The sequence below is a fragment of the Cylas formicarius genome, unplaced genomic scaffold (assembly GCF_029955315.1).
Source record: "Cylas formicarius isolate icCylForm1 unplaced genomic scaffold, icCylForm1.1 PGA_scaffold_9__14_contigs__length_23061073, whole genome shotgun sequence".
In the NCBI taxonomy this organism is placed as follows: Eukaryota; Metazoa; Arthropoda; class Insecta; order Coleoptera; family Brentidae; genus Cylas; species Cylas formicarius.
In genome coordinates, this window is record NW_026844365.1 from 12,535,588 (window position 1) to 12,558,260 (window position 22,673).

At 38.2% G+C, this 22,673-nt stretch overlaps 3 protein-coding genes across 4 annotated transcripts in view; 1 reads left to right on the forward strand and 2 right to left on the reverse strand.

Moving 5' to 3' along the window:
* Positions 1-586: 586 nt before the first annotated feature.
* On the reverse strand, positions 587-19,222 carry LOC132707745 (uncharacterized). The gene is made up of 4 exons (XM_060679681.1): positions 18,751-19,222; positions 10,546-10,712; positions 3,158-4,793; positions 587-1,719 (listed from the first exon to the last, which is right to left on the reverse strand). The coding sequence occupies exons 2-4, from the start codon at positions 10,686-10,688 to the stop codon at positions 907-909; spliced, it is 2,592 nt and encodes an 863-aa protein (XP_060535664.1). The 5' UTR covers positions 10,689-10,712; positions 18,751-19,222; the 3' UTR covers positions 587-906.
* On the reverse strand, positions 12,034-14,723 carry LOC132707747 (protein sarah). Its single transcript, XM_060679684.1, has one exon. The coding sequence runs from the start codon at positions 13,750-13,752 to the stop codon at positions 13,090-13,092; it is 663 nt and encodes a 220-aa protein (XP_060535667.1). The 5' UTR covers positions 13,753-14,723; the 3' UTR covers positions 12,034-13,089.
* A 308-nt stretch (positions 19,223-19,530) lies between the features above and the next one.
* LOC132707746 (autophagy-related protein 13 homolog) overlaps positions 19,531-22,673 on the forward strand; it is a 37,215-nt gene continuing 34,072 nt past the window's right edge. The window contains exons 1-2 of one of the 2 annotated variants that reach the window (XM_060679683.1): positions 19,531-19,884; positions 19,944-20,482. In XM_060679683.1, the coding sequence (XP_060535666.1) occupies positions 19,726-19,884; positions 19,944-20,482 (698 nt within the window). In that variant the 5' untranslated portion in view covers positions 19,531-19,725. The remainder of the gene's footprint in view (positions 19,885-19,943; positions 20,483-22,673) is intronic. The other variant, XM_060679682.1, reaches the window with a different exon arrangement.

Below are 22,673 nucleotides of genomic sequence, written 5' to 3' on the forward strand. Positions count from 1 at the left end.
TAGAGTGTTCTACCAGTCGCGATGGGTGTCAAACTTTCAAGTCGACTCTCGAAAAGCGGCTTCTGTAATCCCGTTGCCAAGTTTTTTTTGTCGCAAGCAGGGTCTCTGCCAAATTTACCGTTCCCGTGACAGTGCAAATAAATAAAAAATACTGGTTTAGCGGTCACTACGAAAGACTTTATTTTTGACACGAACATTGTTAATTTTAAACATTTAAAACGAAAACGGCCTATTTCGTTATTGGTTGCCAAATTGAGACACTATTAACTTAATCAAACCAATATACAGATCAAGGTGACTCCCAACTTAACCAAAACACTAAAAAATTGTCTCTTCCTGTGGGTACCAGCTTCAACAAATTTCATAGCGTTAATGTTAACTTCCACTGAACGACGTTTCATTAAATGTCGCTGGTAATTCCAAATACACTCTCATCGATTAACAAAACCAAATATATCAAAAGAAAAACAAGGTTTTTGGATTAATTTTATAATATGACTGGAGGTTGACAAAGGACAGAAACAACTGCAGAGACTAAAAAGAACTTTGGGGATCGTAAATCGGAATGGGAATAAAACTACAGCCGTTATACAAGAGAATTTGTATTTACATTGACTTTCAATTAGAAGCCCTCAAGAGACTATAAAATTACAACGAATTTAATACTACAATGCTTCTCAAGAAAAATGGTGAATATCCGCCTCGAAGGACCAAATTATATGCTTCCAACGTATACTTTACTGTATGTATTTAAAAAAGAATCAAACAGCCTACAAATCTTATGTATATACAATAGCGACTACTAATATAGTAGTACGTGGATACAACAAAACCGAAAGTTTATACGAATATCGAAACATAACCAATAACTCTATCTGAAACGAAACCTAAACACTAAAGATAAATTTACACTTGCGTCAAATATATAGGCCTCTCCCATATTTTCTCGCCGTTTAGTTCTTTCACGGCCCTGAACGCGTCCTCTGGCGACGGGAAAATGATTTTCGCTTCCGCGCTAGGGGTATTATTAGGGTTGTACCTCCTCGACACGTTATTGGTGCTGTTATACCCTTCGAAAAATTCCAAGATCTCGTTCGTGCCCGCCTTGTAGGGCACGTTGTCCATGTAAACCGTGCACCCAGGTGGTGCGTCCTCGTAACTCGCATCGTGCGATCTGGGGGCGCTGTACCTCAACCTCGGTCCTCGGGGTCCGAATCTGGGTCCCCTTGAACCCGGCCCACCCATCCTCGGAGGCATCTGACTATTAAGCAGCATTGGTTTCAGCAGCGGTTGGTTCTGACTGGGGGTTAACAACAGGGCTGGCGCGGGTGGCTCTTTTTTAGGCGATTTCTCAGCGTTGCCCTCTCCCTCTTCCGATTCCTGATGCGGGATCGTTTTGCCCAATATCGCCATCATTTCCTGTCGTTTGATCGGCTTCACCGATATGGTGTTGCTGCCGAGGACGGTGCTGTCTTTGGAGCACGCGGTCGCCGCCTCCTCTTTGGTTTCGAATTCGCAAAAAGCTTGGCCAGTGAAACCGAGATTGTTGCTCATCAAATGGATTTTCAAAGGGACGATGCCGATGTCGGAAAAGAAGTCGGAGATGTCCCTATCGGAGGTCTTCGCCGGCAGTTGGGATACGCTCAAGCAGTCCGTCTCCAACGGGCCCGCGTTTTCTTCTTTTACCTCTTCTAGAGGCGCGCTTTTCTCCTTGTTTACCTGCAATTAAACGTACAAACCCTCAACTCTTAGGTCTTGAACTGTAGGCTTTCTTCAAAGACTCTCTTCTCCGAGATAATTTATTTTTATAATGAAAAAGAACCTGGTGTTGGAAATATTGAAACATTAATGCAATTCTCAGAAAACTCAAAAAATGTACTATCTGTAATAAAAAGTGATAAGAGGAATAATATCTACTTGCTCAATGCTTTTAAAGTGTTTAGGAATTGCTTGAGAATAATTTTGTTTTTGATAAAAACTAATTAAACCTAATTTTATGAATAGTACACCTGGTGTGAATTTTACTTATTCTTTTATTATTTTAGTATTTTTTGGATTTGTGTATGTTTATATTGAATTGTTTTACATGTATACTCTTGAAATGAATTTATATAATGCTGTATGATTTTAGTATAATGTATTTAGTAAAACGAAAAAGCCTATAAATATATTAAATTCTATTTGTCAGTCTGGTGGGAGCAGGACGTGCAAATTTTCACCTATTCTTTCACAAATTGGCTAAGGATTTGAAATTAATTGAAAAACAAAATTTTGTTCAGAAATTTCACCCATCTAGTTTCGGCAATTCCTTGACAAGGAGTTTCATCAAAATTCAACCCCATTGAAAATATATTTACCACAAGTAGATAAGCAAAGCCGGTTTCAAAGTACAAATAAAATAATAATAATGATATGAGGAAGAAACTATGGAAAATGAGATTAAAAATCCTCACTACGTTTGGCGTTTAAAAAAATGTCTTCTTGCAACTTGTATGTATACGACAAATGAAAAAAATTAGGCAGCACTACGATCCCAATATAAACAGTATAACTGTTTTTTAGCGGCTGCTACAAACGTTTTACAAACAGGACAAGCTATTTTCAAAAATATATAATTATTCATTCAATATTTAGTGTCTATCGAAATCATAAAAATTAGGGACTTACCCAGACACACGCACACACACGAAAACCCTTTGTGACCTCAAGATGCATTAAAATGACAGCCCATGGGAATTGCGAAACTAACTTAAACTCTTTACCTGTGGATCTATTGTTGTTGTCCATTACCGCAAAATATTGTGTAGTAACAAAGTAACAAGTAAAAAACTTTGGTGCAAGTGGTCTATTGTTTTCAGTAAAATAATCTTCCTCAAACTTCTAACAAGTGCACACAAACTGCAAAGTCTTAGCAACTTAGGTTCGCGTCGAAATGAAGTCCCTTCCTGCTATACCCCAGCACAACCCAATCTTTTCGTCATTAATGTTATAATAAAACTAATTATGCTTTTCACTTTAACTGTGGACAATTTGTGAGAGCTTGAAATGATAAGTTTTTAAATATTATGTTGTAACTAAATGGATTTTGTATGTTTTTCATTTTCCATAGATGACGCAGACCTAATAATACTCAAAATAACACGATCGAGACCGTTACCTCGTCGAATTCTTCGTCCTTGCATGGCTTCACCGTGACCGGCTTCCCGCCGATGACGTGCTGCGACTTCTCCTCGTACGCGAGCTTTGCCACCTCCTTGCCGCTGAACTTGACATAAGCCACGGACCCGCCTCTCGGCTTCGAGTTCAGATGGAGCGAGATGAGCGGGTGCTGCGAGAACATGTGCAAGATGTCCTGCTCCTTAACGTACGTCGGCAAGTCCTCGATTTTCAAACACGCGTAGTCCGTGATCTCCGGCTCCTGCTCTCCGGAATTGTTAAAATACTTGGTAATGTTTTTGCTGCGGAACTTGCTGTCGTCGCCGTATTGCTGGTCCTCGTTCCGCGGATGGTACCGGTCGATCGCGTTGTGAAACTCCTCGTCGCTGATGTGCTCCACCTTGACCTCGATATTATTCAGCTTCTGGCCGTCCCGTTTCAGTGCCTCCATCTTGTAGAGCGCGTTTGTGAATTGCACGTAACAAATCCCGGTCTTGCGTCCGAAATCGTCGTTGATAATCTTGATTCCGCGGAACGTGATATGGAGTCCGGAAAAGAACTTCCTCAGGTCCGCGTAGCAGCCGTAGAAGGGTTCCAGGTGGACGCACGTGTTAACTTCCTCCTCGTCGCCGCCCCTGTTCTGCAACTTTCTCCCTCTGCCTCTAGCGTCGAACTGCTGGTTGCCCCCCTGGCCGAACTGGTCATCGTAGTTCTGGTTGCGTCTGTTCCCGCCCGTGTCCCGCTGATTCCTAAAGTCGCGCTGGTTCCGCGGGTTCCTGCCGTCGTCCGCGTCCCTTCCCCTTTGGTTTCTACCCCTCACGTCGCCGTTAGGCCCGCCCATACCGCCCAGCAGATTTCTCTGGTCATCCAATAACCGACCAGGTTGGAAACCGTCGCCAGACAACCCGAAGCTGCTGGTGGGGTTGGCGGGCGGCCAGCTGTCCCTCTGTACCCGGTTGGGGTTGTTGAAGGCGGCGCTGACAGGGGCCGCGTTTGCCGGGAACCCGTTGATCAGCTGACCGGCGCTGAAACTCTCCAGCGTTCTCTTGGCTTGATCCAGAGTGATGGGGCTGTACGCCCCCAGTAAGCTGGTAGCTTGGGCGGCGGCCGCTTGCGGTATCAGGGGCGGAGGGAGATCCTGAGTTTGCGGCGTCGCCCAAACCGGCGGTCTGGGCTGCGTCGCGTCGTCATTCCTCTTGCCGTCTCTGTCTTTCCGTCTGCCGCCGTCTCTGTCGCGCGATCTGGAACGGTTGCGGCTGCGGCTACGGTCGCGCCTGCGCCTGTCGCGCCGTTCTCTCGACCGCGAACGGCTGCGGTCGCGATATTTGCGGTCTTTGCGGTCCCTACGGTCGCGCGACTTAGACCGAGAACGTTTCTTGTCGCGCTTCTTGTCAGGGTCTCGGCTCTCGCGCTTTATTTCCGGTACCGGCGCGGGAGTCGGCACGAGGGCGGGTACGGCCGCGGGGAGGGGCGCCACTTGTGTATGGGTCGGCAGCATGAACGCCGCCATCGATTGGTTGCGAGCCTGCTCGATGACGCGTTGCATTTCGGTCCGCGAGCTGAGCATGAGCTGGATCTGGACCTCTTTGATTTTGCCATTGTTGCGGTTGAACGCTTGACGAGCGTCCTCGTCGGTACTGCGAACGATCATTACAATAGTAATAACGCTTGATAATATTATTTAATGCGAACAAACATTGGATAATAAAAATTAAGATAAATTAAATATATAACGTTTGTATATTTCATATTTTTCGGCCATCCTTCATTTGGAAATAGATCGAATTTTAATAACTACATTTGAGCGAGATACCACATTTGGATTGTATAAATACTATTAAAATATAAGACATACAGGCATTACACATATATTACAGAAATGATTTAATCACACTTGTGATCAAGATCTTTAATATGATTCTGGAGAATATTGAAAGTTCTATGGTCAAGGAGCTTTTTTTTATCAGATTAGCCGATCCTGCATGGTATGTCCCAAAGTATATTGTATTGCTGTTAACGGCAATTATCGACCGGTAATGAAACACCTGACCCATTGGTATTGTAGTGTAGAAAATCAGGAACGCACGATTAACGACAACACCGTGTCTTTATCAAATGTGTACATTTGATAAAGACACGGTGTTGTCGAAACAATTGTCATGTCATAATATATAATTTCGTGAATATTTGAACTTTTAGTTCTTATTTATTTTGATAAATGGATTTTCACCAAGTAAAAGCCACCTCAGTTCAATAGATGTAAAACAGCATATCCCATTTGTTCAGCTAACGAAACGCACTATAAAACGGGTAATTCCACTCTGCCACTGATATCAGCCGACAAGTGGTCTACCTGGCTCGACCTGTCTTGTCCTTTACCCATGTATAAATTTTTTGGGACAAGGTCCGTCCAAAGCCAAGGAGACATACTTCGGGCCACACCATACCATAACTGTTAATATCGGAATGTAGTGAAAAAAATATCCTTAATCTTATGAATTTTTAACAATTGAATATGTAAAACCAGGTGAAAACCGAAAAGCTTTCCTATAGACTGCAAGGAGACCCAACTTTAACAAAAGTGTAGATTATAGGGATGCCTTCCAATATTACCGACACAGGTTTTCAAAAAACAAAAATATTTTTTAACTGAAGTCTTGTCGGTCGAAACCAAATATTCAGTAAACTAAAATTTTATATTATTTCACACAATTATCAGTAGACAAGCGCCGTTTTTTTAGAATGGACCCCATCCGACAGTGCATAGACACGACAGTAATTCAAGACGCTCACTACATCAGAGCGCGAATTCTAGTGACATAAAGCGTCTTTTTTAAAAATATTTCCGTAGCATTGCCTTTCGTATTACTCGTTTTAAAGATTTATTCTCCACGCTGCGCATGGATCATGTAGACACGTAAGAAAATATTTGGCCTCGTTATCAATTAAATAAATTATTTTAGTTATATTGCTAATAATAAATCTGTTAAGGTACCACGCTATGGCAAAACTCCAATTAATAAAACTAGAAAAAAATCAAAATACATTTTTTTACTCTCTACACATTGTCCATCAGCACTCAGGCCTACGCAATGTCACTGAATTATTGACTGGAAGCGATCGTTTATGGTATGGTATCTATTTGTTGATGGCGGAGGGTTAGCGAACTTGCTAACTTGGTGCACGTAAAAATGAACCCATTGGCAAAACCTGCTGCTGTTATATTTTCAGGAATTTCGAAACAACATTTCAGTAACTCAATAAATAATATATTCATACTTAAGTGACAAGCCAGGGTTGGTCTACGTAAAGTCTGCCTCTGACGTTGTATCCAGCCAGTCCGAAATTTTAATGCGTTTTTTGAGCGTTGTGTGCTACTATTTCAAGCGAAAGAAAATTATTTTCAATCAGGTTGAAAAATCCGTGAATGGACCTTAAGAAAGTTATAAAAAATGGTGAAACGTTGAAGACATCGTTCCTTTCGATCCTTTTTGAAAGCAGGTTTTGGATTTTTACTTATTTTTTTAAATCATTTTTTACTTATTTGACTTATCCAAGATGACCGCTTAAAGTTCGTGAGAATTTGACAGGTTTCATTTCTTTTCTAAACAGCGATTTTCACACACTTAACTCCTTTGTCCTAGAGAAAATATTGCCAGAAAGCACTAGTTGTTAAAGTAGAGAGAGGTAGATATTTTAAATCTCGGGCCTGCGTATGCTGGATCGACCTTCTCAACAGTGTTCCAATAGTTGCGTCATAAGTTCTTGAATTATCGGCATCGGCAGGACCTTTATATCTCTGGTCGCTATATTTTGCCGCCTGATCTAACTTTGACTTTGACTTTAAAACAAAAGATTATCGGTTGAGAATATATATTCAGATTTTTTAATAGTTTTTAAATAAATCAAAAGTATAAACCCAGGTTTTTCAATTTTTTCGCTATTTTCCGGAAGTGTGGGTCAAGATCACCGATAAGCAACTTCATCTCCAATTCGAGCCATTGTACTGTTATCGACATCAAAATAGCGAGTAGACGTTATGTATGTTTGTAGATATGCACGGCACTCTGTGTGCCATTGTAGTTGCAATTTATAAAGATCGGTGTTGAAGTTTTCGGTAGCCTGAGCTATTTCTTTTGGTGTAGTCTCTGACTTACAGGGCAATACTGAAAACACAGCATTTTCAGATACATCTTGTATCTCGATTATTCGACAACTTGTCAAATACATCTACAAGAAATTTTACAATGAATCCACTGGCGCAAGGGTCAGTGAATTTCAAACCAAAAACGGACAAATGTATCAAAAACGGCAACATTAGAAATCTACGTCGCTGGACAATTAGCCGACAACTTTTAAAAAAAATTCGAAACGAAAGTCGAAATTGGACACACTGTACCGGTTGTCTTATTTTTGCTATAAATGTTTTGATACTTGAAAAATGGTATACGATTTTGAAAGTATTTGTAGTTTCTAAGTTACAAAGGAAAATTGAGTAAATTAAGTTGGCGTTTCAAAAAAATTGCCATATCTTCCCTTTTTTTACCACCCTTGTAGCAGAATTGTCAATTTAGAAATGATATTTTTTTTGCATATTTTATAACCGTGTTAGATGTTTTCTATACTGACTTGATTATCTCCAAAAAAACATTTTATAATAAAATTATTTGACAATAATATAAAGTCACAGATATCATAGTTGAAGACATGTCAAATTTTTAAATTCGATAATTTTTTCCTCGTAGTTCACGCTATTTAAAGTAGGACAGTAATGTGGGGTTTTCATCATTTTTGGGTAATGCAGCTCAGGTGAGTTATACGATGCAAATTTCATTTAAAGTGGATAAACGCTTTCTTTGTTATATACGCTATATTATTATTTTTTTAGAGATCTAAATATTTTGAATTTATAAGTATATAAGTTGTAAGTATATAAGCCAAGGCTTTTTAAGAACCTGGATTATAATAATAATAATAACAATAAATTTTATTTTATAAATATAAAGATATTAATGTTTATTAATTTTTTATAATAATTGTAAATATTTTCAATTAGAATATATCAGCGAATAAAGTGTACAACGAGAATGATTCCATGTAAGTAAACGAGGAAAGGAGAGACAACAATCGCCATTATTAGCATTTTTTTCGTATTGCAAAATTTGCCTCAACTTTGTCTCACGTCGTTGCCAGGCCAGGTTAGATCGACTTCACGGTATACCTTCAATAATAACGAAGTTTCCCACAAAAACCAAATTTCTTTGGCTCTTTTGCATGTTATATGTGTAAATAAGCCTAATGACAATGTGGTCAGTCTTGTTTTATGCAGGGTCCGTTAAACCCGAAGGCCTATTTAAAGTATATGGAGAATGGATAGCGGTATTAGGCATTAAAAAATTGTGGCCATGAAGCTATGATCTCTGTTTTTTAAATATTCGCGTCGCCACATATACTCCCACTATACACCAACATCATTTTTTTAAAAGAATGCAACTGTATACTAATACAATTTTAGAATTAATAAAAATTTCTGAAGCTTTGCATGTAAAATAATAATTACTTTTTAGAAAATTGGGCAAAACTGAATTATCTATCTTCCAGCCATTAGAAATTGCGATACATATTAACACAGGGTACGCTAAAAATAAGATTAAAGATGAAATTAAAAAAACTGCCCAGAAACTTTTTTTTTAAACGTCATATTTAGCACTAAAAATTAAGTCAATTTTATATAATTTTACTTTTTGAAATATTTCTTTTTAAACATTTGTCTGTTGTTGCTATACAAGTTGTTTGTTCATAGTTGACCATAATCTTGCCGATACTAACAAATTCAGTCCCATTTAAATATCCGATACCTTCTCTTATCCAACGTTTAAGTTCCTCGCCAATTGAAGGTTTGTGTTTGTAAACTAAATCATGTGTAAAAACCTAGGGGTGTCAAGTCGGGGCTTAATTTTGCAAATTAGGTAAAAAAGGCTAATTAAAAAAAAGAGGGCGATAACGATAATTTTATTTTTTCACAAATAACATCAGATTCTATTAAAAACCCAGCTGCTATTTGTTAATTAAATGTTGCATATATGCCCATATTCCTTTCACAAAACCTGTAATAGTTTTCAAGAAGGGTTGAATCTTCAGGGGAAATTTTGTTATATAATCTCTAAAAGCCAGAGTCCGTTTTTTTTTGTTCGATATGTAACTTTTTAACATATCAATCTTTTACTCTGTAGTAAACATGATGCGCAACCAATCGAATAATGTGTCACAAAATATTTGAATTATGACAGCAATCAAGAACAAAACAGTCCAGGGAGGCAGCGTTCTAGCACTTGTTTTGTTTAAACACCGCCATAGCCTCCTTACACTAACTGAATATTAGGCATATACAACCTAATATAAAATTGCCTTAATTTCTAGTGCTAAATATGAAAAAATTATAGAAATAGGTAGTTTCCATAAAAAAAAAGTTTTTTGGCAGTTTTCTTAATTTCATTTTTAATCTAATTTTTCGCGTGCCCTGTGTTAATATGTATCGAAATTTCTTATGAGATCCGTTATTTGAGTCCTTTGTCTACAACAAAACTTACTCAAGTGAAACAATGAATGCTTCCGAGTGAAGAAATTGGCAGACATTTTACGTCTCGCAAACGTCATTTTTCGCATAAAAAATTAAAAATCTCAAAAACGGTTAGACTTAGGTATTAAAAAATGAAGTAATATACTAGTTTATATTCTCCCACGAAAAATGAAACACCCTGTATGAACGAAATTAAAATAAATTAAAAGTTTGTAATACTCCAATTAACTTTTGGCTCCATTCCTTATAGTTTCTGAGATAACGTAGTGTTTCGAGATAAACGGCCCACCCTATACATTATAACATGAGATTTCACTTATCACATTTTGCAAAATATAAAACCGTAAGTTACTAGCGAAATTTAAATGGATACCACCTTTTTTCGTGGCAACAAAAAGAGCGACTCATTCTTGATCTAAAATAAATGAGTCGTTCTTTATTGTGACAGTGAAAGAAAGAGGTTCCATTCCAATTCGCGCCTAACTTACGTTTTCATGCTTCACATCATGTATCCCCGATAGCTTAAATCTCATGTCATGAATCCGTGACCAAAAATTTCGGACTTTCACCTGAAAAAGAATAAGTTGCTGCCTAGTTCGACTAGATGTGGCAACGCTGCAGTTTCCGAATATTTTAAAAATAAATAACTTAGTCTGCTATGGACGCAACAAAATTAAATGCTTATCTTTTTACATTTTCTGTATACTCCTAAGAGGCCATCGAATTTTGTGAACCCTGTCAACGAAGGTCCAATCTTTACTTAGTCCGGGCGTTGGGAGTGGTTTCGCAACATTCAAGAAAATATCTACCTGAAAGCGATAAAAGCATCTCCCTGTTCACCGCCGACGATGTGCACCCCGCCTTCGGGGATGCTCAACCCCTGGAAGTACTGCCTGATGTCCAACGCATTCGCAGACCACGGCAGATTTTGAAGCCGTATTATGACGCTCATAGTGACAAGGGGCTCGATAAGCACCTGTAATTACACAAAGAAAAACCTCCGTCGTAATGATGCCTTGTTCTATCACGCATTCTGGGCACAGGTCCCTTAAACCTTTTCCTTTGGCGTCTACGACAAATTTTCAACGAGACGTAACGCTACCCCAGAGGCGAGTGGATCAACAATAGTTTTTTTTCTTTCGTAGTTCATCCACTGTGCTACGTTCGCAGTATCCAAGCAATAAAGTATAAAGGAAATTTTGCGATAAATAAATTCTTTTTTTTTTTAATCGACAAATTAATCTCAAGCTCCTTGTTTATGCTGCTGCAGAAATAGCAGCGCTTATCAAGTCACACATGACAAAGTAGACTCCCGTATAGTAGCCCCGAAGTATAACAGAGTAACAAACACCTTGCATACAGTAATTTCTATTCGAGTCGTTAAAAATTCATATAATTTCAAATGTGAAAACATTTGAAATTATTATTAAAGTATAACCTGTAAGGTTGGGGCTCATCTGCAGTCTGGGACGTCTACAGTAGAACGTTACTAACCAACAAAATTTTACTTCTGGAAATCTGTTTTTTCTTCCTCATTTCACAAGAAATTAAGTTGAAGATTTCTTTTTAACTATTTAAATCCGTATGACAAGAGAGGTGTGCAATTTACGTTTACGAGATTTCTACTCAGTTTGTTCCCATACGTTATTATAGGAAATTGAAACAAATTATTTCGGCTGCCCCTGGTTGGCGACATATCAATTTGTTACACCCCGTAGACATTTTTGTAGACGTTAAATTATCGAGTTTACGCAGATGTATAGTTTTCGAAGAGTTTAGGAAGTCATTGTTCGTGTTAAAAGTTTATTGAGATTTTTTAGTAGATTCCTAAAATGGTACGTAAAGCGAGGTACAGATTTGGGCATCAGGCCACTTCCATTAAAATTAAATAATCAGCGAATATTAATTATTTTACTTGCGAGAAATTCTACTCATTTAGTAAATAATGATACCACGAATGGGTAAACGGTAAGCAAATTAGTTTATTTCCATAGCAACATCCAACAAATATAGGTAAAAATACTCTTTTGAAAGACATAACCTCCCATTTTATGCGAACGTCGATGTGAAAATTATTTCATTTTACTTGTGTTCTTTGTCTTGCGACAATATCCATGGAAAATAATACTACAAACCAGTAACAGAAAATTAAGCGGCTAGGTTATCTCGAGGCATTTGTGTCAAATATTGGCAAGGCGCTAAGAAATACAGCCGAATGCGGACCGCTAAGGATAGAAGGATGACTATTACGTGACGACGGCGATGTTCGGTAAGTATCTGTGCACTGGGGAGTTTGATCAGATCAAGTGAAAGGCCGAGGTTCCTCGATCAAATGTATTTGCCAAGTACATCGAAAATAAATTTACAAAATGTAACTACGATTAACATATAGGCATCTGTCGAATTATTCGTAGCGATTATACACTAACATTTACATTATGGTACATATTAAGTATTTGTTAAACGTTAAGATCACATTTATATATTATATACATAGTAGTTCGTGAATATCAAGAAAAGTGTACATTAAAATATTGAGGTATGTATTCGAGAAACCCTAAAACAGACGTTTTAAGATTTTCACAGATCTTTGGATGTAATTTGTTGCGCCACATTAAAGTACGTGATGTAAATAGGAACGGTAAGGTGTAACCTACGGCTTCTGTTCGCGTTTCTACCGGAGTAGAATTCTTTTTCGACTACCTGTATTATTCCCCGCACGCAAAGACAGCTTGTCGAGGATTATTTACTTTCACTTGTAACGTGTCCAATTTAGAAGAAAACAATCGAATGTTAAAGTCATAGGCAGAAGTCGATTCGTCAGTCGGACGAATTCCAAATTGTCGAAAAAGAGAATTAATAATTGTTCCCGCATTAGTAACCAGCCGACCTTCAGCTTGATCGCGTACACTTTGAAGGACGTTTGAAGGAAACTGAATAAGAATTTAGAAATACATCATCCAGCCAGCCTCGAAGGAAGTGTAAAGGTCGCTTAAGTTATGTTTCTCGAGACTAGACCCGCTTGGATCCTAAATGACATACGTGGGTAAAGTCATAGATCTTAAACGGCCACGCGAGTCCAGCCTGAGACTTCAACTTAACCTTCCTAAACGAGTGCAAGGTGACTTTCAAATGACCTGGTGACCTTAACAAGAGCATTTCGACGTTATGGTCTCTGTCCAGGGACGAAAGGACACCGATAATACTGACGAAAAATATTTCGCTGTCTTGTTGCCTTTGGATGGGGCTCGAACGGACACCAGTCGTTCTACAATTGTCCCGATTTACTCCCTCTAGGCCGCGCACACATATTTACACCGGGTATATATTTACATTTAAAGGGCGGAATAACATTAACTTCTTTCGGGACAAGCGGTCTGCATGATTTTGGGTTTTCCGCCAGTGGCGTCGGCGGTCGGGACGCCCAGCGCCGTATGGACCACGATGCCCGGCTGCCCAGGCCCCGGGGGGTGCAATTCGCAGGAACTTCCGGGGGCTAACGACGCGAGCGCCGCAATGAGATCCGTGTTTACTATGGGTTCGCCCTCGGGTCTGGGTTCCCAATCCAGGGGCGGCGACGCGGGGGGCGATATCAGAAATTGTTTGTAAGGCGCGGGGGGTTGGAGGTGGTTTTTGACGGGCGTCACGGGCTGCGCGAAATAGCACGTGATCACCGATTCGTTGATGCGATACTGGTGGAGTTGTATGCGCGCGTTGGCCGCCGCCGGCGCCGTCTGGAAGTTGACCCGAAGCCGTTTGAAACTTTTAAGCCATTGGAAGGTAACGTCGGGGTCGAATATGCGGAACAAGTCCTCGATTTCTCGCCGCTTTTCGGTACTACCGAACACGGACTCGTGAATGTTCGTTACGATCAAAGAGGAGGGGAGACCTTCGAACTCGTCCTCGGAGTTGTGGCCGGAACTGTCGATGTCCGCTTCCGGGATCAAGTTCGGGTGGACGTTGGGCAGACCGTCTTGGTCGTTTATAATAATATTTTTGTCGTCGATTTCCTCCATCCTACGTAAAGAAACAACCGTCAATGTCGTGAGAGTGTCCGAGGGACACCGCGTCAAAATTCGGACGGCCTGTATTTTGTTTCGTTTTGAGTATGCTTGCGCTAGATTTCGTGGACCTTCGAGTAGATTTCTCGCAGGAACGCGATAAGTTTCTTAGCAGGAGTACGTTTTAGTGTTGATTTTTCCCATATTTCTTTTTAATAAATTGAGAAATTACGAAGATATTTTTTTTACTTTCCCTTATTACAAATCGCTAATTCAACGAGGGGATAGACAGAAAGGAAAGAAATAACGACAATAAGGGGCAAGATACAGTATAGTTCAATTCATAATAAGAAATTATTAATAGCGGTATTTAGTTGAATTGAGAAACTTTTATGGTTCCTTTTATGAGGACTGGTATATTTTTTGACAAATATAATAGATACTCAAACTTTGACAACAGCTGCTAAACGACCGCCATTTATATATTTTGGTCCCGATAAGCGTTTGCAAACAGTCTATTTTTAAACATTTGTTATTTATGGAATTTTGTGAACTATATATAAAACTTCGCACAAAAGATAGGATAGAGGTCTCAAAAAAAGGGTAAATATTTTCCTCGTTGTATATAAAATCCCAATCATTACATAGAACAGAACCTCGCAAACTTCTCAAAAAATTCGCAACTGGAAATTTTTATTGGAAATAATAAATAAATTATAGCATATAATAAAATATCCGTCAGATGGCGCGAGTTTTGCACCGCTTACGTGCAATATCAAAATGCAGCAAGATGCAAAAAATTATATATTTTTTTAAAAATTAGCAAATAATTTCTAAAAGACATGGTTTTACACAAAACCTCTTTTTTTATTGTTTGAAAAACGCTTTTAAGCGACACCAAAAGCAAGTTTTCGAAAACCACTTATTGTTTTCAAAATTGTTGGTAATTTGTAGTTAACTGACAGTTAAGAATGGAACCAATTTTATTTGTTAAATTCCACCTTTGTAGAGGTATGGAAACAAATTCATAATTTTCGACAAAAACAATAACATTCAAAAAAATATAAAAGATTTTTTTTTCTTAAACAGTCTCTCGATTCAAATGTTTACGTAAATTAAATAATACAAATTTAAACATAGATACGATGCGAAAAAGAAACATAAATTAGCATACAAAAGAAATTTCTCTCTGCACCGTGGTTTGCATGCCAATCTCCTATACAAAAGTCTCCGCCGAATATACAGGGTGTTCTGAAACTAATGCACCAAATTTTTATGGTATATTCTGCGCCCAAAATAAGAACTATTTTTATATATAAACGTATACCAGAAAATACTTCGTTTTGAAAGCCCTCTAGCTTTCATTGATATTTTGTTCACCGCTTTCACGCAGCAAGACATTTTTTGATGCGATTTTTACCGTCCGGACAAAATTAAAATTACTTTTTGAAATTCCCTTTTAATTTGATATCTTGAATTTTTTGCCAACGATATACTGTCGATGAATGAAGAAATCGCCTAAATTATGTCAACAACGAAACACCTAAAGTTTGAAATAAGTCGCCGGAAAAAATTTCACATAAAAAGATTTCGTTAGTTTGAAAGCAGTGTACATACTGGTTTGAAAATTTCAACACTTGCATCCATATGATAAATTACAGCCTATCTTCGACGTAGAATGCGTCATAAAAATTTGGTGCATTAATTCCGAAACACCCTGTCAAACTCCACGAGCATGAAGTAAAAATTCAAAATGGGCGCGAAGTTTGCAATCTCTTTGCGCAATATGAAAGTTTCTCTTGGCGTGGCCAAAATATTCCTCGATTTGCGCGCGGCGACGTCACAAACCACGCCTTAAAGCAGCGAGTGTTTTCTTATTTTTAATCGTTCAAAGCGAAATATTCCGACTCGACGTATAGCTTTTAAAGTTTTCATGTAGTCATTACCGACAGATTTGCACAATTGAAGGATTTTGAGCGGCTAAAGAAGACTGCTGGACTCATACCCCGCGGCGCTGGTGCTCCAATCATGCGGTGACACGTCATCGAACGACCGAGCATCCACAGTTGCGCAGAGAAAAGCCAGAACCCTTTCCGCACACAGACATTCTCCATTCCCTGTTTTCTCTCTCTTTTTATTTATACCACGTAATTTTCACTGTTTGTTTTCCGGGTTGCAAACAGAGTATGCAAAGCAATGTGTAAAAATGGTTAGTGAACGAAGCAAAATCTAACAGCAATAACATTCCCTCAACGGTTTGGATCGAGTTTCAATGCAAATTTTATATAGGGTGTCCGATATTTCATAGGGTGTTTTCCTAAGTATTTTTAAGGTAAAAAATTACTATAAATGTGAATATTTTGGAAATGTCCATCTCCAAAAATAATAACAAAAATTTGACATCCTGTATATCCAAAACCAGTCATTTTGGAACACACGTTTCTGGTAACTATTCCTTTAAAATACGGAACTCACTCTATGAAATTCGGGAGACTTATTAAATAACACCGTGTCTTCTATTGATTTTTAAACAACCCCAGCCAATGTATTTAATTTAATTTAAAAGACCAAATAACAGCTGAAAATCATATTATACCGTAAATTAGAGTCAAGATTAGAGTGACAGCTTTTAAGTATCTCAAAGGCTTATAGTTCAATTTCATTCCCAGATCTTCTTCTATATAAATTTTGAAATCGACTCGTAAAAAATAATACCGGCAAGGTCGATAAAATTCTGGTGTCACTCAATCTTCCAGCTATTAAAAACATCTAAATATGGCCATGTGTCAGCTTTTTTTATACCGTGAACAGCAGAGCACTTGCTGTTATTGCTTTTTGTTCTGTTTTCTCAGACTAAAACAACGCGGTTGCAAGTGATTCATGAGACAAAAGGGTGATTTATATATATAATAGTGACATTAGTAATTACGCATATTCAATTGCGATTAATGGGTACAAACATAACGCACTGACAACCCCGAGGAAGTGTTTCGGTTGGAGTAGTCACTCTAGACTAATAAAAACTCACCGACTTTTTCGTATACGTAAAAAGTAAAGCACTCACCTCTTAACAGTTCATAAAAAGCAGCTTCCTCGGTATTAACCGAGAAGGGTTATATTTTTGGTAGCGTCCTTTCTTCGTTGTTCAGTCTTACACTTAACACTAGTATCGGAGGGTCAACTTTCACTCGAAACGTTTCCCTTTTCTTGCAAAAACACCGACGCAATCTTGTCGGTTTTTTCATTAAGGAATCGGTGCGAGTTCTCTAAGAGCTTGAGCAATAAAACGAGGCGCAGATTTGTTGGTTCTGCGCATAGGTCAAGAAAGAACATGCGGAAAATAAAATTTTATTATGACCAAGAGATATTCTACAATCTACAAAGCCGCATTCTATCAATCGGGTAAAAATCTATACCGCGAAAACAAAAAATCGATAATTCGAATCACGAGCCGAATAATATACGTTAATTGGACATTTTTCCAGTGCCGCTTTCCCCAACTTGTTTTACATAATTTCCTGGTAAAACGGGACCTGTTATAAGCACCAACTTTCCAAACCGTTTGTTTACTTTGTCTTGCTGCCAAACCCAACTATTTGTTGCGTAAAATGAAGATTTTACCGCGATCATTTCCTTCGCAGGAATTTAAAGTACGAGAAAGTTGTTAAGTGAAATTAAATAATCACAGTAATCACATCACCTACTCTGCGAACTTTGCATCTACATCAGATGTAAATTTGAGTAATTATATAGGAAATGTTGAGTTGGTTCAGGATTATTTTATTCCATTTTCAAACTGCCATTTCCCAGATCCCCCGGTAGTCCTAGATCACAGCCAAATTCATCACTAACGCAATTAACTGCAGTTAGAACAACGTAGCTTGTCCAACACTTGCCTCAAAGCCACCACACTCTAACCGTAGACCAATAATACAGAAATATCAGGAGACTCAAGTAATTGTGCAACAAATGCTCATAACGCTCACAAAACTAGAATAACATGTTTTAAACAGGTTTCATTGTGGGTATTTAAGATTTTAAATTTGTATAAAAAAAATATGAAAAACTTTCAATCTAATTTGTTTAAATAAAATGTCTAGCCCTGAAAACTTTTTAAAAAATGAATTTGCACACTCTTTATAGCTTATTAATTAGAAAAAAAAACCTCCTGTATAAATTACAAATAAAATTAATTTAAGAAGGGTTTGTACATAAACTTCGCATAAATAAGGGTACTATATACTTATGCATTCATAATTTCACCTCAATTCAAAATCAAATCGACCACTGGCACAAAAAAGAATGATCCATGAATAAATACAGGAAATTGAAGCTGTTTACCGAGTAAGTCCCCAAAGGCAATGCACATATTAACCTTGAGCCAAGAAACCCACACTTCCTGTTTAGCTCAGGATAAGGAAATTACAAAAAATCCCATTACGGCAGTGGTAAACAATGTTTTTCTAACATGGGAATTACGGTGACCTTCGCCAATCTCCAAATCTTACTGTAAGAAAACACTAAGATGATGTCCTCAACTAACTGTTCAACATGGAAGACAAATTGTGGTACTAAAAATAGGATAACTCAATAAGTTTTTGGCGCGAAATAGGAAGATAGAAAACTGAGCAAGATCAAAAATATATATAAACAATATTACAAACTGGCTCACTCCGGTCAGGATAGGTTAAGAACCTCTTCAAATTACAACACAGGGCACCTTTTCTAGTACATGAAACATAATTTAATTTGGCATTAATCAAAATCAATATAAGGCGGTTTCGAAACATAGTAACCAATAAATGCATCACTATTTCACTATGATTCCAATAATCTTCCTAAAAATGAAAATGCAAACCAAACAGCGTTTATAAATGTCGCAGGGGTAGCCGATGTTTTTCCACGTATAGTTCAGCCAAATCGAAAGATATCGACGAATTCGAATGTCACGCCACGCCATTATGAAATGTTCGCATCTTGTGGGTATTAAACATGTTGGAGTTGTTGACTTACCTCGCGGATATTAGCCCGAATCTGCACTAGTTACTCAATAATTTTCTATTCTAGTTGGTTATTGTATGTTAAAGTCTGTATAAAACGATATAGATTTGAGAATTTCACCAAATAATCTTCGGAAAACGCTGCAAGACAACTTTCTACTCGACGAGCCAAACAAATTTGACAGCGCCGTTTACAAAATGGCGGCATGCAGACGTATACGCAACGTCGGTTTATACTATGGCTTCACCGTTTCACTGTAACAATTCCGACGACAATAATATTTTGTAACTAGGACAACCGGAAAAATAGAAAATTCGTTGTGATGTTAGCAAATAATAAAAGTATAAAATAAATAAATTATTAAACACCACAGGACATAATATGGTTAGTTAACGCTAACAAATGAGACTGGTGGGTTTAATGGCGTTGGCTTTTTGCAGTCATTTACAAATTAGAGATAGTGACTCGGACCGGAAATTTTACGTAACTTTTTCGCAAATCGACGAAACGATGTGACGCCTATCTTTCTAGCTTCACAGACCGTAATTAACCTTTAATATTTTTGTGTTCAATAGTGGCGCCCTCATACAATCGATGGTGCGTTAGCATTTTCAAAATGTTAACATTTAAATTAAAGGTTGTTCAAATTGCGCACAATCCGAAGCAAATCGATATTAAATGCAAATTCGAAACCCCCTGTTCAATCCAGACGAAACACATCGACCCAGAAACCCACGGTTTCCGAATCCTGCGTTCTAGAAACCTCGCCCATTGACTGGGAGTGACGTTTGACATTATTTCGTAACGTATCGTCTGTCCCCCTCGCCGCGTCTACACGAGTCATGAGCTCGAAGCCGAACATATTCTTGGCTAGGTCATTGTAATGGATGGTTGTTCAAATACAAGTGTACCCGAGCGAGTTATCTTTTGGCAGTGTCGATAATTATTGTGTTGATATCGTGCCGGTGCATTTAGAAAGTAGCTGTTATGATTGACAGAAAAATGAGGTTGAGTAAAAACGACAAAAAGGACCTGGACAAGTTCACCAAATTTTTGGCCTTAAAGGCTACTGAGGTGATCGTCCAGAGCCGTTTGGGCGAGAAAGTGTCCACTCCGTGTAAACCGCACTCGACGGGAGCTGATTGGGTAAGATTTCTCACAGTAGTGAATGTGCGTGAGCCTCTTTTAACGTTTGCATTTTGCAGTTCAATTTGAACATCAACGACCTTCCCGATGTAGTCATCGAAGCGAAAAAAGTGTTGAAAACTGATCTGCTACTCGCTAGACAGTGTCCGTTTTGTATTGAGATATCTTTGAGAACGGCCGAAGGTGACCAAATGGTTCTCGAGTCGTGGTGTGTGCGTTTGCTGCCGGACCAGTGCGACCCGTCAACCACCAATGGGCAAACAATTTACAACCGCATGGGGATTTTGTTAAAATCGTTAGTGTCGGTTACCCGCGTAACGCCCGCTTATAAACTGTCTCGAAGGCAGGGCCCCGATTCATATGTTATGTGTTATCGGATTTATATGGACGAACCTTTGGACCATTGTTTAGGTGATGGCTTTAAACAGATCCGCGTCGGACAAATTTGCACCCCCATCGGTACCCTGCAATTATCAGTCGCATATCGCACCAAAATGACCATATCGCCGACCCAGAATAGCAGGGACAACTCAATCATGCTGAAAAGTGACCATTTTAATACTAACCTTAGCCCCAAGAACAGGAGGTACAGTCAGTGGTAAGTGTTAATTTTGTAATATTGTTCGGGGTGAGAATTTTTTATAATTTCTGTGTCCTACACATAATTTATATCTATTTTGTCGTTTGATGTATGTATTTACTGTCTTATGATGTCACGAAGGAAGATTTTTTCATAAAGCACGCGTTTTTTGCTTAAAAAAATTAAATGAACCACCAAAACTAGGTTGAATTGTTTTCTTGGGGTCCACGTCTCATTAATTTGATATTTCGCAATTGTAAATCCGTTTGGTGAATGGCACGGCATTACATATACTTTCTCTATGTAAAAAGTCAGCGCGCGACCTCCACGAATTAAATTCGTTGCTATTTATAGAAGTAGCGTTAGGAGCCTGTTTTGGCATATGAGATTTTGATCTATATTTCCACGTTTTATTATCGCAATAACCGGTCCTGTGATTTGTCAATCCCACATACGATGTGGAATAGAAAGCCACAGTTGGGCGTCCTCGTGGGTTGACGGCCCAGTAGGTGTCGATTAACGTCTTCCCATATGGTTTTTTCTGTTCCTTTGTTTCAACTGACGTTGCGCCGGAATTACTCATTAAAATAGCTCTACCGAAAACGGTTGTGGCAAGCCGATTTGTATCATTAGGTTGATTTTAACTTTGTTGTTATATTTTCAAGTTTCTTGTAATTTTGCTGTATTTTCATTTTTGCTTCCATTATTTTATTGTTGGGACGAAAAGTCAATGAATTCTGGTATTTGGTTCCGGTTGCGTTCAGTGTAATTTGAGTAGAGAACCTTTTCCTGCTACCTGATTGTACCTACGCGTTTATATGGATCTTAATATAAAAAAAAATAGGGGCAGATGTTCTTCTAAGCGGCTATAAATGGTGCGGCAGCTGGCACAGGTACGGGGCGGTAGTCAATTGCCCAAGAAATCTTTTGAGTTCACAATATGACATTACATTTGTATTATTCTGTTTACATATTTCAATTGTAAACTCGTCATTTTTTATGTACATTTTGGTTCAATTGTTGCTTTTACCTCCTTTAAGATTTTTCGAATATTTTTGATGATCTATTTATTTTTAACGGGAATGTTTTCCAATGATTGCATGAAAAAAGGTTGCGAGTATAACTCATAGAGAAATTAAAAAAAGAGAGGGGGCTCGTTTCGTGTTATTACTTCTTACAGGATTGGATAACAGGCGTCACTAGTGACTAGTTGGATTACCAAGGGAACTAAGTGAAAACGGGTCATTTTAAGTGGCTTCCGACAGAATAAGCTATTATCTTGATTCGGGTTTAAAGGCCGTCGTCGATTGGAATTACTTCCTAACGTTTCGCTAGCACGAGTGTCGAGCTTCTTCAGAGGTCCTTCCATCTCCGATGTTGGACGTAGACGTAGACGTAGACAGTCTACGCCCAACATCGGAGATGGAAGGACCTCTGAAGAAGCTCGCCACTCGTGCTAGCGAAACGTTAGGAAGTAATTCCAATCGACGACGGCCTTTAAACCCGAACCAAGATAATAGCTTATCAACGGGCCGCGAAAGCCTTAACCAATTTTCCGACAGAATGTTCTTCATTTTTTCAGCAGTTTCACTGGCTTATGATTTTTAGAAATTGATTAATTTTTGACAGGATAATTCTATTGGATTTGGAAGTAAATGAAAGTGTTGAGGATAAGTACTCCACCAAGGATATATCAATTGGTACAAGTTTTTCCAATTATTGCCAGAATGTTAGTGTTTGTTTATACCACTGTATAATGATAAATATTTAGTGTATCTTTATCATGGCCATAAGGACGACTTGACGAAAGAAAGAAATGTTGAAACACTGACTAGGAAATATGGCTTACTTTATAGCAACTATCCCCAATCAGCGCTTAGATAATATTTCTTGGTCGTCTGGACCAGGGGAGCCATTCCTATCCAAAACGTTATACATGTTTTCTTTAGTGGTCTTAAATAAATTTGAATATTTTAATCAAAACATTTTATTTTGGAAAACATTTTTAAGTCGTAATTAAAACTCACCTGGATTTTATTCTATTTTCCAAATAAAACACTAAATATGTTTTTGGATTTATTTTAATTTGTAGGTCAGTAACTTTTTGTTTATATTCTGGGGTGATCTGTAAAGAAAATTCGATTTAACATAGATTAGGACAATCCACATTTTTGTATTTTTTGTGCAAGCTAAGAAACAAAATTAAAAT